Source organism: Melanerpes formicivorus, unplaced genomic scaffold, assembly GCF_026170545.1.
Source record: "Melanerpes formicivorus ecotype bairdi unplaced genomic scaffold, bMelFor1.0.p_v2 SCAF_100, whole genome shotgun sequence".
Classification (NCBI taxonomy): domain Eukaryota; kingdom Metazoa; phylum Chordata; class Aves; order Piciformes; family Picidae; genus Melanerpes; species Melanerpes formicivorus.
The window spans coordinates 1,707,913-1,726,362 of record NW_027142452.1 but is presented as its reverse complement, the minus strand read 5'-3'; the positions used below and the strand labels follow the sequence as shown (position 1 = coordinate 1,726,362).

General features: G+C 50.9%; 1 protein-coding gene across 7 annotated transcripts in view; it reads left to right on the top strand.

Annotated features, from left to right (window-relative positions):
- TANC2 (tetratricopeptide repeat, ankyrin repeat and coiled-coil containing 2) overlaps positions 1 to 18,450 on the top strand; it is a 296,571-nt gene that overhangs the window by 180,585 nt on the left and 97,536 nt on the right. For all 7 annotated transcript variants that reach the window (XM_068166407.1, XM_068166408.1, XM_068166403.1 and 4 more), the window contains one exon: positions 3,015 to 3,201. In XM_068166407.1, coding sequence (XP_068022508.1) covers positions 3,015 to 3,201 — 187 coding nt within the window. The remainder of the gene's footprint in view (positions 1 to 3,014; positions 3,202 to 18,450) is intronic.

Sequence of the window (18,450 nt, the reverse complement as noted above, 5' to 3'; positions counted from 1 at the left end):
CTACACAGAGAGAGATTTGCCATTGGGATGTGCTGCCCAGGGAGGTGGTGGAGTCCCCATCCCTGGAGGTGTTCAAGAGGGGATTGGATGTGGCACTTGGTGCCATGGTTTAGTTGATCAGATGGTGTTGGATGATAGGTTGGACTCAGTGTTCTCTGAGGTCTCTTCCAACCTGGTTTATTCTATTCTGTTTTAAATGCTAGGGTTTCTGAGCTGTCTCTTCCTCAGTCAGGGATGCTAAAGAACAAATCCTTCTTCTGCATTTATTTGTTTATTTATTTTTGGGGGGAAACTTATTTTTTTTAACTGCCTTGGCAGCCAGAGAAGCCCAAAGGACAATGAGGCTGAGAGAACAATCTCATTTTTCAGAGCTTGGGGAGAATGTGACAGATGAAACAGCAGCAATAATAACCCAGAACGTTCTGTCAATGGAAATTTATATTTAAAACTCGCAGAGAGGAACACTTTTCTCTACCACTACAGAAATAAAGCATGTCAGTCAGTGCCAATGATACACTCTGCTCGCTGGTAATGCCAGTTGCGAGCAGCTCGTTCTTGGAGAGCTGTATTGATAACACAACAGAGAAGGGAGCTGGGGAGAATATCACTTCTTGGCTGTTCATGAACCACTGCTGCTGTCAGCTGAAAGGAAGATCATAGATTCATAGGATGGTTTAAGTTGGAAGGGACCAAGGAGTTGGGGCTGTTCAGTCTGGAGAAGAGAAGGCTCTGAGGTGACCTCATTGTGGCCTTCCAGGATCTGAAGGGGGCTACAGGAAGGCTGGGGAGGGACTTCTCAGGATCTCAGGCAGTGATAGGCCTAGGGGGAATGGAATGAAGCTGGAGGTGGGGAGATTCAGGCTGGAGGTGAGGAGGAAGTTCTTCCCCATGAGAGTGGTGAAGCCCTGGAATGGGTTGTCCAGGGAGGTGGTTGGGGCCCTGTCCCTGGAGGTGTTTAAGGCCAGGCTGGCTGAGGCTCTGTCCAGGCTGATCTAGTGTGGGGTGTCCCTGCCCATGGCAGGTGGCAGGGGGGTTGGAACTGGCTGATCCTTGTGGTCCCTTCCAACCCTGACTGATACTATGATACTATAACCCCAAAGATCCTGCAGTTCCAAACCCCCTGCCATGGGCAGGGACACCTCCTACCAGCCCAGGTTGCTGAAGACCTCAAGCTGCACCAGGGGAGGTTTAGGCTGGAGGTTAGGAAGAAATTCTTCATAAAGAGAGAGTGATTGGCCATGGGAATGTGCTGCCCAGGGAGGTGGTGGAGTCAGCATCACTGGAGTGTTTAGGAAGAGACTGGATGGGGTGCTTGGTGCCATGGTTTAGTTGATTAGATGGTGTTGGGTGACAGGTTGGACTTGGTGATCCCAAAGGTCTTTTCCAACCTGGTCTGGTCTGGTCTATTCTATTCTAAAGAGGGAGATTGAGACTGAAGAGGAAGGGTAAATATTTGGCACCAGGGGGGGGTGAGACTCTGGCTAAGGTTGCCCAGAGAGGTGTGAGATGCCTCCTCCCTGGAACCACTGCGGCCCAGGCTGTTAGGGGCTCGCAAGCTGCTGTAGTTGCAGGAGTCCCAGCTGACTGCAGCAGGGTTGGGCTGGATGACTTCTAAAGGTCCCTTCCCACCCAAGGCAGTCTGTGATTCTGTGACTGCAGCAGCATTGCCTGCAGATGCTCCAGGACACCTCCCTAGAGAAGAGGAACTTTTGTGAGGCTAAGTTCAGTATCCAGTAGCCTGTGGTTAAAACAAGAGCTCTGCCTTGTCTCACAACATGTCTCAGACTGCACTCGGGGCTAATTTTGTTGGTTTAATAACCTCAGCTCTGTGCACAGCAGCAGGTGTGTAACCCCTTCCAGGTTTCCTGCACACAGCAGCTTCTAGGTGCTTTTTAACTTTGAAAAGATCATTTTTGTGGTGGGTGCTGCTGCACTTCTTTGTTTTGCTCTGCCTTTGAAAGCAACATTTTGCCTCTTACCGGGGGAGGCTGCAGCTTGATCTGGTGAGGACGTGTCTGTGCAGGGAAGGGCTGTCTGGTATCTTGAGAAGGGGTTTTGAGCTTCCTCCTCACAAGGGTTGCCAACCACTTGAGTGAAGGAAACATTGACAGAGCAACATAACAACTGCTCTGTGTCGGACTTCCTGTGTGTGATGGGTTTTGCTGGGAGAGAAGGTGAGGTCATGCTGTGGAGTTACCACCCTGGAGACCTCCATTCAGCAGAGACCCGGAATTTAATTCACTCCGTCATCAGGTTGCTTTCCTGTGTTGTGTTTTGCCTTCAGTTCAATTCTAACACAAGAAGCAAAATTCCTAACCAAGGGTGGGCTCAGACTTCTGCTTTTAAAGCCCCTTTATTTGGGATTCCTGTGCTTTCTGTTGGATGTGGAAGCTGGAACCTCTGAGGCATGGGAACAAGCCCAGTGCCTGCACTTCCTGCAGATGTGGGCTGGCACAGGGAACATTCTCATTAGGAACAGGAAAGCACTTTCTGAATGTCACCATCCAAAGCAAACCCTCAGGCATGAGCCTTAAACAGACTTTTGCCCCCCTGGTGCTGAGCTGGGTTGAGTGACATAGAATTACAGGTCATCAAGTCCAGCTAACACCACCACGTCCCTGAGTGCCATGGCCACGTGTCCTGAACCCCTCCAGGGATGGGGACTCCACCACCTCAGGGCAGCCTGTTCCAGTGCCTGACCACTCTCACAGCAAAGAAATTGTTCCTAACATCCAACCTAAACCTCTCCTGGCACAATTTCAGGCCATTTCCTCTAAGGCTAGGGAGAAGAGCTCAACCCCAACCTCTGTTCAGGGAGCTGCAGAGAGCGTTGAGCTCTCCCCTCAGCCTCCTCCACACCAAACACCCCCAGCTCCCTCAGCTGCTCCTCCCCAGCCCTGTTCTCCAGACCCTTCCCCAGCTTTGTTGCCCTCCTCCGGCCCCCCTGCAGCGAGGGGCCCGAGGCGGAGCGCAGGCCCCCGCCGGCTGCCCTGTCCCCGGTCGGTGTCTTGCAGAGCTCGGCGGTGACGCAGCGCATCAGCCCCTGCTCCACGCTGACCAGCAGCACGGCCTCGCCGCCCGCCAGCAGCCCCTGCTCCACCCTGCCGCCCGTCAGCACCAGCACCGCGGCCAAGGACTGCACCTACGGCGCCGTCACCAGCCCCACCTCCACGCTGGAGAGCAGGGACAGCGGCATCATCGGTGAGTGCTGCCGGCCCCTCGCCCTGCTGAGGGCTCTGCTCTGGCTGTTGTGCCTGCGGTGGTGGTTGGTGGGGTGGGTTGGTGTCACTGGAGCCAGCACCGCAGTGACCGTGGGGGGCTCTGCCTCTCCCCCTTCCATTCGGTGACTCCAGGTGGAGTTGGACAGCAAGTTCTGCATGGGACAGCAGTGTCCATGCTGGGGGTTGGAAGGGCCCTCTGGGATCATCCAGTCCAACCCCCTGCTAAAGCAGGGCACCCACAGCAGCTTGCCCAGGACCACAATGTCCAGGTGGGTTTGGAACTTCTCCAGAGAAGGAAACTCACATCCTGCCTGGGCAGCCTGCTCCAGCACCCTCACACCCGAGAAATTTCTCCTGTTCAGATGGAACCTCCTGGGTTCCAGTTTGTGCTTCTTGCCACTTGTCCTATTGCTGACCACCACTGAAGAGTCTGCCCCCATCCTCTTGCCCCCCATCCTTTAGCTGTTGATGATCATTCCTCAGCTCCCCTCTCAGGCTGCTTTGTTCCCAGGCTCAGCAGCTCCAGGGCTCTCAGCCTTGCCTCCTCACAGAGATGCTGCAAGCCCCTCAGCACCTTTGTAGCCTCCACTGGACTCTCCTTCAGCAGCTGTCCATGCCCATTTGTGACTGGGGAGATGCTCATTTGGAGAGACACAAGCTTTTGGCTGCAGTTAGGAAGATGAGATGGTCTTGGTGGCAGGCACTGGCTGTTATCTGGAGCTGCCTCCCCCTCCTGCCGCCTCAAGGAGTTCTGAAGGCATCTAGTTTCTCAGGACTTTTTTGCCTTAATGCCATGTAGTCCCTAGCTGCTCCTCTTTGATGTCAGAGGAAGGAGGCTGGGTGATGGCATCACGTTCATAGTTCAAGTAGGGTGGATTCTATGATTAGAAATACAAAGGCCTGATTACCCTCTGTGCCCCATGGCTGCCACTGCCACTGCCACCTCCTCAGTGACTCTGTGCCCCTCACAGGACTGCTTCTCGTGAGCCTTGCCTTGGGCAGGAGCCCAATGAAATCAACTCCCAATTCCAGTGAATTTCTGCAGCTGCTGAAGCAGATTTTTTCATTCCAGTGATCTGTAGGTTGCTCCTGAGAAAGCAACATACACAGACTGAGTTCTGCTCAACAGCTGTGAGAGCACAGTGGGAAGAGAATGATGTCTGTGGAACATCAGGCAGGATGGTCCTGGCTTGCTTGTCCTTGCCACATGTTCTGTGGGGAGTGTTTATGGGGTCTACCAAGAAAAGTGTGGCCAGCAGGTCTAGGGAGGTTCTCCTCCTCCTCTGCTCTGCCCTGGTGAGACCACAGCTGCAATATTGTGTCCAGTTTGGGGCTCCCTAATTCAGGAGAGACAAGGACCTGCTGGAGGGAGTCCAACAGAGGCTGCAAGGATGATGAAGGAACTCGAACATCTCTGCTCTGAAGAGAGACTGAGGGACCTGGGGCTGTTTAGAGAAGGCTGAGAGGGGATCTCATCAATGTCTATAAACATCTGAGGAGTCAAGACAAAGGTGCCAGACTCTTTCTGGTGGTGTCCACTGGTAGGACAAGGAACAGGCTGGAACACAGGAGGCTCCACTTCAAAATGAGAAGACACTTCTTAACTGTGAGGGTGCTGGAGGCCTGGAGCAGGCTGCCCAGAGAGGTTGTGGAGTCTCCTGCTCTGGAGACTTTTCAGATCCCCCTTGGATGTGTTGCTGTGCAGCCTACCCTGTGTGACACTGCTTTGGCACAGGGTTTGGACTCAATGATCTCTGGAGGTCCCTTCCAACCCTTCCTATTCTGTGATTTCTCCAGCTGAGCAGGGTTTACTTCACCAAGAGTTTGTGCAGTGTTGCAAAAGACAGAAGAAAGGCAGGTTGATCATTCAGGGAGGTCAGTTTTCCTAGTGATTAATCTTTTGCTTGGCTGATCAGGAAATCTGAGCTAGGTTCAGCTCCTGTGTGCCACAGCAACCTTTGTAGCACTTCTGCCTGATCTGAAAATGCAAATCTGGAAGCTATTCTGAGCTGCAAACCGAAGTAGGTTAATGAATGCTGGGAAGAAGCATTGCAGTGGCACACACCCTTCCTTCTCTGCTCACCATGCCCCACGAGCAGAGCTTCAGCCTCTCCAACAGCAGCTCTTGAAGCCTTGCTTGGGCTGGGCTGGAGAATCATGGTGAGTAAAAGTGGGTGCTTGATTCCAGCTGGGTCTTACCTCTGGCAGAGCTGTGAATTAGGTCTAAGACTTGAACAAAGCCTTTTGTGGAGCAGCAGAAGAGGCAGAAATCTCTGTGCTGTGCTTTTCTCAGCTGCTGTCGCTGCTGAGGTCTGTCAGGGTGTGCTGTGGTGTTGGGCTTGTCTGGCTCTCATGGCTGGTTGGCAGGTGCCAACCTGAAGGTGACAGAATGTGGAGTTTCCTTGTCCATGTGAAAGCCAGAGGAGGACTGGGTGGCCTCTGAGGTACACCTGGGAGTCAGAGAAGCATCAGCATGGTCCTGGTTCCTGGCCTGATAAGATACTGAATGCTTTTGCTCAGAGGTGGAACACTGGAACAGGTTCTCCAGGGAGGCAGCAGAAGTCCCATCACTGGAGACATCCAAGGTCAGGCTTGATGGGGCTCTGAGCAGCCTGATCTAGTTGGGGATGTCTGAGCTGACTGCAGGGGGATTGGACTGGGTGACCTTTGGAGGTCCCTTCCAGGCCAGTGCTTTCTGTGATGTTCTGCCCTGTTCCTTTGCAGCAGTTCCATAGGAATTCATTTGGAAGCCTGAAACGTTTCACTGTTTTGCATCTCATGAGGAAGCTTCTTAAAAGCTCTTCTGCTGGAAACTCAAACTTTTCCCATGGAAACTTTGGAAAGAACAGAAGGTGGCTTGTCCCAAGGCTATGTTAATGTATCCCAGATGGAGAAGCCATGGACAAACACATTTGTGTGGAGTAGGGGAAGCACTTTTCAAGGCTTTCAAGAGGCAAAGCCTTCCTCTGCTGGTGTTTGCACTCAAAGGAAATCAAGAGCCTCTTTCTCCCCTTGTTTCCTCCCCTCCTTTTATTTTCACAATAATGTTTTCAGCACCTTCTTCTTCTGGCATTTGATGGAAGCTGAACAGCTGTAACAAATCATGGGGGGAAAATGGTCTTCTCCAGCCATACTTCACAGCAGTGAAGAAAATTGGATGCTTTTGGCTGCTTTTCTGTACCTCTGCTGTCATCTGCAGGCAAAGGGGCCCTTGGAGCAAGGGGAGGCTGGAGATGGATGTGCAGGTTGCTCATTAGCCTCCTGTTGGGATGGGAATTGGGTGTGCAGCAACTCAGAAGGGTGCTCTCTGCGTGGCAGCAGCTCCCTGGAATGATTTTCTCTACAGAGCAAAGCAGACAAATTGTCCATGAGTAGGCAGCAAAGGCCACCTTGTGCTTTGGCCTCCTGGCAGGGGCACATCAGCTCCCCTTTTCCTGGAGAGTCAGGGCCCAGCTTTCCCTTTTGTTTGCATTCCTCAATGGTTGGATTCAGACAAAATCATCTTGTTTGCATATCCCCTGCTTGCATTTGGGCTCTGCAAGGGTGCTGGGAATGATGTGGCTTTTGGTCTAAGCAGCTTCACTTGGTACCTGGAAAGTGTGAATCTGTTGGAGATTTCCTTGTCAAAACCACTCTTATGTGCAGGAAAAAGAGTAAACCTTTCCCTGGGTATTTTGTGTTTTGAGTCATGGTTCCTCCTGCTCCCCCCTCAGATCATTGAATCATAGAATGCACTGGGTTGGAAGAGATCTGTAAAGGTCATCCAGTCCTCACCCCCTGCAGTCAGCAGGGACATCTGCAACTAGAGCAGGTTGCTCAGAGCCCCATCAAGCCTGACCTCAAATGTGTCCAGGGGTGGGGCCTCCACCACCTCCCCTGCTACCTTCCAGTGCCTCACCACACTCATTGTAAAGAACTTCTTCCAAATGTCCAATCTAAATCTCCCCTGCTCCAGTTTCAAACCATTGCTCCTCATCCTCTCACTGCAGGCCTGTAAGCAGTCCCTCTCCAGCCTTCCTGTAGGTCCCCTTCAGGTACAGGAAGGCTTCTCTAAGGTCTCCCTGGAACCTTCTCCAGGCTCAACAGCCCCACCTCTCTCAGCCTGTCCTCACAAGAGAGGTTCTCCAGCCCTCTGATCATCTTTGTGGCCTCCTCTGGACCTGCTCCATCAGGTCCATGTCCTTCATGTGTTTGGAGCACAAGCTCTAACAGTGATTTAAACCTTAGCTTCGAGAGTAATAGGGCAGCTCCAATGAGTTCCTTACTTGTCCTGATAAGATTCATGGTTTGGGGATGAAGTGATCTTTGCCACCCACTAGCCTTGAGCCCAAATGAGCATCACTTCCAAATCCAGCAACTGTGACTGGCTACCAAATGTCACAGTTTCAAACCTCAGAGGCTTTAACTCGTGTCCCAGAGAGTTAATGTGCTGTTTGAGACTTGCAATTGAGAGTTAGGTTTGAGAACTCCAAGGACAGAAGCAGTTAATCAAGGTGGGAAGTTGATCCTGACATCATTATGCATAATTGCTTCTCTCCATGTGACTTTTGCTTAGCATAAAGTGGTTTTATCCCCATTAAGCTGATTTTCCATGTCTGTATTGCCAGACACAGCATTAATTTGTCAAAGTGAAATCAGAGTGCGGCTCTTCAGAGTGAGTTAACTGCGTTAAGAGCATAACTGTCCACAAAGTGGGCACTTTGGTGTTCTAATCTGGATGTAAAGACCAGTTTTGAAACCAGTGGGGGTTTTTTCCCCTCTGATGCCTTGTCCTCTTGGAGTTATTCCTGTCCATTTGTATGCCACCTCTTATATAATGTCAATGATTAGAGACCAGGCGTGGTGGATCTCTGAGCTGTGCAGCACAGAGGCTATTTCATGCTTGCTGATGACTTTAATCAATGCATCACTTGGGCTAGAACAGACTTGGGGGGAAATGTTAGATCCTCTACAGTACAGCTTGGGCTGCTGACATTGAAAGGGGAACAAAAGATGTTACGAGGTTCAGATCTTCAAATCCAGGCGTTTGTATGTGGGAAAGAAAAGAAGTGGGGAAGGAGGGGAGAGGGGAGGGGAGCCAAGAGGGGAGATAGGAGCTGGAAGTCACTAAAGCCTCTTCATGTAAAACAGAATGGCTGGTGAAAATGCTGACCTGACTTTAACCTCTGAGCAGCTTCCAGGATTTTTACTTGGCTCTGACTGTGTAAAAGCAGCCAGCTGTTCATGTTCAAAATCTGCTACTGGAAAGAGAACTGGGCAGAGAATCAGGTGGTGCCAAGGGGGGGCACTTTGCACCTTATGGCCCTGCAGAAGGGGACTGGAAAGTTTTGCAACTTGATGATCAGAGGGCTGGAGCACCTCTCCTATAGAGACAGGCGAAGGGAATTGGGGCTGTTCAGTCTGGAGAGAAGAAGGCTGTGAGGAGACCTTATGGTGGCCTTCCAGTATCCTAAGAAGGCTACAAGAAAGCTGGGGAGGGACTTTTGAGGGTGTCATGGAGTGATAGGACTGGGGGGAATAGAGCAAAACTAGACGTGGGGAGATTGAGATTGGCTGTGAGGAAGAAGTTGTTCCCCAGGAGGGTGGTGAGAGCCTGGCACAGGTTGCCCAGGGAGGTGGTGGAAGCCTCAGCCCTGGAGGTGCTGAAGGCCAGGCTGGAGGTGGCTGTGAGCAACCTGCTGTAGTGTGAGGTGTCCCTGGCCATGGCAGGGGGGTTGGAACTGGCTGAGCCTTGAGGTCCCTTCCAACCCTGACAGTTCTATGATCAGAAAATGTCCAACAATCTTAGCAAGGCTGCAAAAATAAACCATAAAACCTTTCTTGCCAATATGCAAAGCTCACCCAAGTGCTTGTGGTGTTCAGGTCAGTCCCCCCAGGGTGCTGAGAGCAGGGCTGCTTCCCTGTTGACTCTTGCTGTAGAAGTGCTGTGATTTATTCTAGTATGAGGCAGGGCCACACCTTGCCTTTGTGCAGAGATCAGTGAGGATCTGCACTGTGCCTCATTGTCAGAGGGATCATCCTGAGCAGGGAGAGAGGTGTGGTGTGGGACAGGCAAAAGGGAACCGTGAGCTGCCTTCTCCTCGTGCAGTGCTGGGTGGGTCTGGTGCCAGGGGGGACAGGCAGCTCCACTTGGACTCTGTGGATTGTGACAGTGAGTGACACAAAACTGGGAGGAGTGGCTGACATCTCTCCAGGCTGTGCCACCATCCAGTGTGACTTGGGTAGGTGGAGAGGTAGGCAGAGTTGAATCTCATGAAGTTCAGCAAGGGCAAGTGTAGGGTCCTGCACCTGGGGAGGAATTAACTCCCTGCAGCAGTGAAGGGTAACTTGCTGGGAAGCAGCTCAGTGGAAATATACCTGGGAGTTCTGATGGACAACAGGGTGACCATGAGCCAGTGAAGTGGCCAAAAAGGCCACTGGTATCCTGGGATGAATCAGGAACAATTTGGCAAGCCAGTTGAGGGAGGTTCTACTCTCCCTCCATGCTGCTCTGGTGAGGTTCCACCTGGAGTACTGTGTCCACTCCTGGGCTCCCCAGTTTGGGAAGGACAGGGATCTGCTTGAGAGGGTACAGCAAAGGGCTACAAAGATGATGGGGGGACTGGAACATCTCTTATGAAGAAAGGCTGAGGGACTTGGGATTTCTTAGCCTGGAGAAGAGCAGACTGAGGGGGATCTTCTCAGTGCTTATCAGTACTTCAGGGGTGCCTGTCAGGAGGATGGAATCAGGCTCTTTTCAGTGGTTCCCAGGTAATGGGCACAAGCTGGAACATATGAGGTTCCATCTAAATGTGAGGAGGAACTTCTTTGAGGGTGGAGGAGCACTGGAGCACAGGCTGCCCAGAGAGGTGGTGGAATCTCCATCTCTGGAGTCATTCCAAACCCACCTGGAGGACTCCATCCTGTGCAACCTGTTCTAGTTGAGCCTTCTTTAGCAGGGAGTTGAACTAGATGACCTCCAGAGGTGCCTTCCAACCCCTGTGGTTGTGCAGAGGAGCCTATCCCTGCAGGAGGTCCTTGGGATGAAGCTTTTTTCCACTCTTTTTTTTTGCTGTTGGTTTTTTTCCCCTTCCCTTTTTTCCACACCCTGACTCCTGAACTTTTATCAGGTTGTTGCCTTCTGCAGGTTTCTGTGTCCATGGGTTAAAAATAGGGTTGGAATAAATTCATCTGCATGCTAAGCAGAAGAGCTGCTGTTGACAGTGAAACCAAGATGGATTTGTTTGCAAGTTTGAACTGCTTTGAGAAGGGAACAAAGAGCAGCTCTAAAGGCACAGCAAGATAAATTTAACTCAGGTTAAATAGTTTTTGTGATCTTCCAGTGAAAGCATTTGAGTTCTGACATTCCCATCAGTATTATGAAGTGCTCTGTTAATAATGAATTAAGATTTCCAAGAATTACAGGTCTGCTTTTAAATCTCCCCAGCTTCCAGTTGGGCTCATGCCCCAAAGGAGGAGCTCCCTGAAGAGTGTCTCTTATTGATGAATCATCAGCTTTTGTTCACTGATATTGCAGGTGACAGGCTGACACTCTAGAGGGTGAAAAGGGGAGGCTATTTATCAGGCATCTCATCAGCTCTGGAGCAAAATTAGTGGGGGGGTCACAGAATCCCAGCCCCATGAAGTGCTAAAGGACAGCATCTCTGAATCCCAATTCAATTCTTTCTCCATTTCATTAAAAGGTCAAATTAAGCAGAGAGCAAATGCATGTCTGACATGATTCATGGTGGGTGTCAGGGGGTGAGAAACCATGAAAATACCAAGTACCAGTTCTGCTTCCCCCCCAGTGAAGCCACTGGGGCATCCAGGGTTGGATTTGACACCAAGATCTGGCCCTCAAATAGTGGGTAAATGATCTGTCAGCTACAGGGGGTTGGTAAGAAATGATAGGAGAAAAGAATTTCTTTGCTGCAAGAGTGGTCAGGGATTGGCACAGGCTGCCCAGGGAGGTGGTGGAGTCCCCAGCCCTGGAGGGGTTCAAGAACCCTGGGGCCATGGCACTTGGGGCCATGGTTTAGTGGCCATGGTGGTGCTGGGTCGATGGTTGGACTGGATGATCTTAGAGGGCTCTTCTGTGAGTATATGTTAGTGGAGAGAGAAAAAAGGAGAAAGAAGAATGTTCACAGAATGTTAGGGGTGGAAGGCACCTCACAAGCTCATCTGGTCCAACTGCCCTGCCAGAGCAGCATCACCTACAGCAGATCACACAGGAACACATCCAGGTGGGGTTTGAGTATCTCCAGAGAGGGAGACTCCACAACCCCCCGGGGCAGCCTGCTCCAGGGTTCCATCACCCTCACAGTGATAAACTTTTGCCTCCTTTTTCCATGGAACTTCTTATGCCTCAACTTCCAGCATTGCCTCTTGCCCTGCCACTTGAAGCCGAAGGAGGTGGCACAGAACAGATGTTGCACAGCAGCTGTGAAGTTTGCTTCAGTTTATTGTCCAGCCTGCTGGGGGGGGGATTGAGTGAAAAGAAGAGAGCTAGAGGAAAATTCAGTGCTGTTGACTCCCACAGTGTTATTTTGGATCCTGTGATAAGTGACTTTTCTGCAGTGCTTTAGCTGTTGATGGCTTGAGATTAGCTGGGACTCTCAGCTTTTATTTTAAGAGCAGGAAGATTTTAACCTTCATGGTTATGAAAAGCTTCACAGTGATCCAAGCTGGCCCAGAAAGTTACTGCAAGTACCTTCCCTCCCCTTCTGCACACACCCCCACCCCCACATGTGCCTCCTTTCTGCTTTCTTGTTCAAATCTTATAATTTTAAAACCATTTTCAAGGCTATAATGGACTCCAGGAAAAAAAAAGAAGAAGAAAATTTGTGCTTGCTGATGCTAAGGGAAAAACAACTTGAACTGATGTTGGTGAGACAGAAGTAAAGGAGGATCCAGAATGGTAAAAGGTAGACAAGACAGCGAGGGCACTGGGTAAAGAAGGGGGTGGGAGGTGATGTAGAGTTAAAGGAATCAGAGAATCACAGAATGGGTTGGGTTGGAAGAGGCCTTCAAGGCCATCTAGTTCCAGCTCCCCTTCCATGGGTCGGGACACCTCCTGCTAGAGCAGGTTGCTTGGAGCTCCATCCAGCCTGGCTTCAAATGCTTCCAGGGATGGGGGATCCACAGCTTCCTGGGCAACCTGTTCCTGTGTCTCACCACCCTCATGGGGGAGAATTTCTCCCTAATGTCTAATCTGCATCCAGTTTCTTCTTGTTTAAAGCCATTGCTCCTTGTCCTGTCACTTTGTGAAGGGTCTGCCCCCATCTTCCTGATCAGCCCTTGCAAAGTACTGAAAGGTCTCCCTGGAGCCTTCTCTTCTCCAGGCTGAACACTCACCTCTCTCATTCCTTCCTTCCAGCCCTTTGGGTCATTTCTGTGGCATCCTCTGGACTTGTTCCAACAGGTCCATGTTCTTCAAACACTGGGGGCCCCAGAGCTAGATGCAGTACTCCAGGTGGGATCTCATGAGAACAGAGTAGATGGAGAAAGTCCCCTCCCTGGACCTGCTTCTCCTGATGCAGCCCGGGAGGAGGTTGGATGGCTGTGTTTCTTCTGAGCAGCCCCCTGTGACAGTCCTGTGGCTGACATGTGCAGCAAGGTGGTGTGGGAAGCACACAGCATTTGGAGGCAGGGTGGGCAAGGCAGAGAGCGTGCAGGGTAGGGCACCGTGCAGCTGGCGCAGACCCTCGTCAGGCTGGGCTCTGCTGCTGGGAGTCTCACTCTCTTCAGGTGCTCTTTTACCCAGGCCTTGCATCTCTAGCCCGAGTAGCACACACAGGTATGAACCCTGCCAGGTATTTGTACCATTCCTCACCCTGCTTGACAGCTGTTGCAGCAGGGAATCAGATTTAGAACAGGAGGGATTATGGGGTCAGCAGGATGCTACTGCCAAGGTATTTTTCATTATGTCTCAAGACCTTTTGTGTGCTGGCTGTGATTTATAATACCTGCAGGCTGGAAGCAGCAATGGCTTTACCTGTTTAATCTCTGTCTCTTTACAGGACTGTTGGTATGAATTAAGGCAGTGATCTTTACTTATACCACCCCCCCCCCCATTTGAGAGCAGTGTTGCAAGCATACACAGAGTGCCTTTTGTCCTCAAGCCTTGAGCAGAGCAGAGTTAAAGTCAATTTTTCTCTTTGCATGGAGAAACCTTAAACTCCCAGGCCGATGGTGTCCAGCAGAGAACAATGTCCTCCTAAAAGCACTGAGTGCTCCAGGGCCTCTTGGGCTGTGGGCTGCACGTGACTGCCCAAGGCTGCTGCCTGCCCTCAGGAAGGCTTTGGGCTCTGGGCTTGTGCTGCCTGCCTGCCAAGCTGCTGTGTGTGGCAGCCGAGCTCCCCGGAGCGCTCTGCAGCGCCGTGGCTATATTTAGGGGAATCCTTCTGTGGCCAAGCTCAATGTAGAGCAGGGTAAAAAAAAACCCTGTATTTTCCTCCCTGCCAACTGGTAGATGTTAGCTAGGCCATCTCTAATGCAATGAGGCAAGTGGTGGTTTAGTGTGTTCCTGCAGACAAGTGGGAATGAGGTTGACTTTGCAGAGTTTGCCTGAGTCATTTTAGGACCTAATTTGAATACAGAATGTAGAATTAACCAGGTTGGAAAAGACCTCAGAGATCATCAAGCCCAACCTGTCACCCAACACCATCTGATCAACTAAACCATGGCACCAAGTGCCTCATCCAGTCTATTTTAAACTCTTCCAGGGATGGGGACTCCACCACCTCCCTGGGCAGCACATTCCAGTGGCCAGTCTCTCTTTCTGGGAAGAACTGCTTCCTAACATCCAGCCTAAACCTCCCCTGGCACAGCTTGAGACTGTGTCCTCTCCTCTCACAGGTTGCCTGGGAGAAGAGACTGATCCCCAGCTGGTAGCTGTAGACAGCACTAAGGTCTCTTTGGGTGCAAGAAGTGAAGCTTCACCACTTTGCTGCAGGTCTTGCTTTCAGGCAGCAAAATCTCTGCTTCCTACTGGAGACACTGTAAAGCTTTACACAGAATTTACAGCTGCTGGTCATCAGAAAGTGGTAGCTATAGAAACCTGCATTCTCCTGCAGTTCCATCTGAAAGGTGGACATAAAGGTTGATGTTTTCCAGGCCTGATCTTGGCCTCGAGGAGAGTTAGAGGTGATGGTAAAAATCCCCTCGCGTGCTTGACTTGTGACAGGGAGAGTTGAAAGCCTCCTGCTCTGGGGCATAGGGCAGCCTGCAGCTAAGTGAGAAATAGTATTTGAAGGGAGAAATAATATTTGAAGTGAGAAATAGTATTTGTTGTCCTGTAAACACGTGAAATGCTGCAGGAAGCAGAGCCCTGGCTGCAGTGGTGCTGTCTTGGATGAGCTGCTGCTTCGATACAGTTCTGCTTTGTACCCAAGGGAAATGCTGGCAACCAGGTCATCAGCAAAACCAAAAGGTTCTAATCAAAATGTTTCACCAGGGGAACCCAGCCAAGACTGTAGTCATGAGGTGTAGGGTGACAGGTTGGACTTGCTGATCTTTGGGGTCTCTTCCAACCTTGGTGATTCTGTGATGCTCCCAACTGCTGCTGACACATCCATGGTCTCTGTGCCCACAGCCCGCTGGCTGTGGAGGAGCAGGGCTCAGGCACTGCAGTGTTCTGAGGCATTTTGCTTTCTGGCTGGCTGCAGCACTGAAAGGGTCTCAGACAGATGCTTGCATCTCATGGCACATCAGCAACCTTTCTCACATCCCAACAGGTTCCAGGTTCCCCAGCTTCACATGTCCCATCATGTCTCCTGCTGAGCTGGATATTGTCTGGGAGAGACTCAAGGCTGAAAGCTCTCTCAGCAGATGGCTTAAGGCAGAAATTCCTTGCTCTTTGATGGACTTGAGGTCAGCAGGTTATCTTCCCCCAAATTAGAGTGTGCTGTCTGTTAAGAGAGTACTTTTTTTTTGAGCTGTTGGTTAATTAAATATCCTTGGGTTTAGAATCATGGCATTATGGGATGGTTTGGGTTGGAAGGGACCTTTAAAGGTCATCTGCTGGGCCCCATGCTCTTTAACATCTTTATTGATGATCTGGATGAGGGCATTGAGTCCATCAGCAGTAAGTTTGCAGATGACACCAAGCTGGGGTCAGGAGTTGATCTGCTGGAGGGTAGAGAGGCTCTGCAGAGAGACCTCGACAGGCTGGACAGATGGGCAGAGGCCAAGGGCAGGAGATTGAACACATCCAAGTGCCAGGTTCTGCACATTGGCCACAACAACCCCAGGCAGTGCTACAGGCTGGGGTCAGAGTGGCTGAGAGCAGCCAGGTGGAGAGGGACCTGGGGGTGCTGGTTGATGGTAGGCTGAACATGAGCCTGCAGTGTGCCCAGGCAGCCAAGAGGGCCAATGGCAAGAAGAGTGTGGCCAGCAGGAGCAGGGAGGTCATTCTGCCCTGTGCTCAGCACTGGTTAGGCCACACCTGGAGTCCTGTGTCCAGCTCTGGGCTCCTCAGTTTAGGAAGGAGGTTGAGCTGCTGGAAGGTGTCCAGAGAAGGGCAACAAGGCTGGGGAGGGGTCTGGAACACAGCCCTGTGAGGAGAGGCTGAGGGAGCTGGGGTTGCTTAGCCTGGAGAAGAGGAGGCTCAGGGGAGACCTTCTTGCTCTCTCCAACTCCCTGCAGGGAGGTTGTAGCCAGGTGGGGGTTGGTCTCTTCTCCCAGGCAAGCAGCACCAGAACAAGAGGACACAGTCTCAAGCTGTGCCAGGGGAGGTTTAGGCTGGCTGTTAGGAAGCAGTTCTTCCCAGCAAGAGAGATTTGCCATTGGGATGTGCTGCCCAGGGAGGTGGGGGAGTCACCATCCCTGGAGGTGTTTAGGAGGAGCCTGGATGGGGTGCTTGGTGCCAGGGTTTAGTTGATTAGGTGGTGTTGGACACGGTGATCTCAGAAGTCTCTTCCAACCTGGTCTATTCTATTCTATCTAGTCCAACCCCTACAGTCAGCAGGGGCATCTGCAGCTAGAGCACAAGAGGCTCTGCAGGGACTCTCCATCCCTGGGAGACCTTCCTTCCCCAGGCCATCAGCTTGGTTAGCCAGGGTCATCATTATGAGTGACAGAGCAAGGAGATCTCAGAGGATGGGCACCTCAAATGCTGTGCCCAGTTCTGCTGTCCCCAGCATAAGAAGGACCCAGAGCTGTTGGAGTGAGTCCAGAGGAGGCCACAAAGCTGATCCAAGGGCTGGAGCAGCTCTGCTGTGAGGACAGGCTGAGGGGGCTGGGGGTGTTCAGCCTGGAGAAGACTCCAAGGGAACTTTAAAGCTGCCTTCCAATACCTGAAGGGATCCTACAGGAAGGCTGCAGAGAGAGTTCTCTTGAGGCTGGCTGGAGACAGGACAAGAGGGAATGGTTTGAAGCCAAGGGAGCCCACCTTATGCTTTTGCCTTTTAAATAAAGTCCAAATTGTTTTGCTTTAAAATAGCTCCTAGAAGAGATGAAGTCCATAGAGCAATCACCACCAGGCTGTGCAGCAGTGCTTATATCATCCAGGGCTGTTCAGAAGGTAAATTAATCCACAGGGAACCATCTTAAATACCTGATTCAATGAAGAGCTTGCACATAAACCAGCTTTGGTGTAAAGCAGGGAAAATTATGTTGAAAATGAACAGAGATTGGCCCTTGGAAAAGCAACCAGCAGGAGTTATTAGCTCTTGTTTGTTTTCTTCCTGTTGCTGTTGGTGGGTTTTGGTGGGGGTTGGTTTGGTTTTTTGCTTCATTTAGAGGGAAAATTCTTTCTTGACACACCATTATTCTGTTGTGCCTCAGCTTGCTGTATTGGATCATGGCTGATTTCAGCTGCTGATGTGTTTCTACCCACATTAATTAGCTGGGGGGGGGGGGTGTGTGTTCAAATTAATGGATTTTAATGGATCAATGGCTTTTCTTGTCCTGTAAACAGGCAGCATAGCAGGGCCAGCACTGCAGAGCCAGGCTTTGAACTGGAGATTTCTCTGGCAAACCATTGCAAACCTATTTCTCAGCATTTAAACAACTTAAGGGAGCAGAGGAAATCTGTGAACATCTGTTTCTTGTTGCTATCTTCTTTTGCTGTGCTGCAAGTGTGAATGTGTTTATCAGGCAGCAAACCTATGTTCAGATGCCAGCAAACAAATACCAGCTCCTAGCTGTGCCTGTGTTGGTTTGCAGTACCAAAATATGTTGCAAACAACCACAGTTTGGAACACTTGATGAGACAGGAAGATACTGATCCCACTGCAGAGCCAAGAAACCAGATACTGAGAAAAAAACTGACAGAAAGAGGGGCAGGGGTTGAAGTGCACAGAGTTAATTGGGGTGGATGAAGAGCAGGCACAGTAGGAGTTGCAGGCCTTGATGGTTTTATTTTGAAGCACTGAATGTTAGGATAGGAGAGGATGGAATGGAATGGAATGGAATGGAATGGAATGGAATGGAATGGAATGGAATGGAATGGAATGGAATGGAATGGAATGGAATGGACCAGAAAAGACCTTTGAGATCATCGAGTCCAACCTATCACCCAACACCATCTGATCAACTAAACCATGGCACCAAGCACCCCACCAGGTCTCTTCTTAAACACCTCCAGTGTTGGAAGGGACCTCCAGAGATCATCAAGTCCAACCCCCTGCCAATGCAGGATCACCCAGGGCAGGCCCCACAGGACTACATCTAGGTTGGCTTTGAAAGACTCCAGAGAAGGAGACTCCACAGCCTCTCTGGGCAGCCTGCTCCAGGCCTCCAGCACCCTCACACCAAAGAAGTTTCTCCTCATGCTGAGGTGGAACCTTCTGGGTTCCAGCTTATATCCTTTACTGGGTACCACTGAATAGAGCCTGGCCCCTTCCTCTTGACAGCCACCCCTCAGCTATTTGTAGACATGAATAAGGTCCTCTCTCAGCCTTCTCTTCTCCAGACTAAACAGCCCCAGTGCTCTCAGTCTTCTTCATAGCAGAGATGTTTCAGTCCCTTCATCATCCTCATAGTCTCTGTTGTACTTCCTCCAGCAGATCCCTGTCTCTCTTTAGTTGTGGAGCCCCAAACAGGACACTTCAAACCCTTCCCTCTTGTCCTGTCTCTAGACAGCCTCATGAAAAGTCCCTCTGCAGCCTTCATCTAGGATCCCTTCAGGTATTGGGAGGCAGCTCTAAGGTCCCCCTGGAGTCTTTTCCTCTCCAGCTGAACAAGAGCAGAGGTGCTCCAGCCCTTGGCAGATCTCTGCAGCTGTTTCTGAGGATTTAACTTTAGTGCC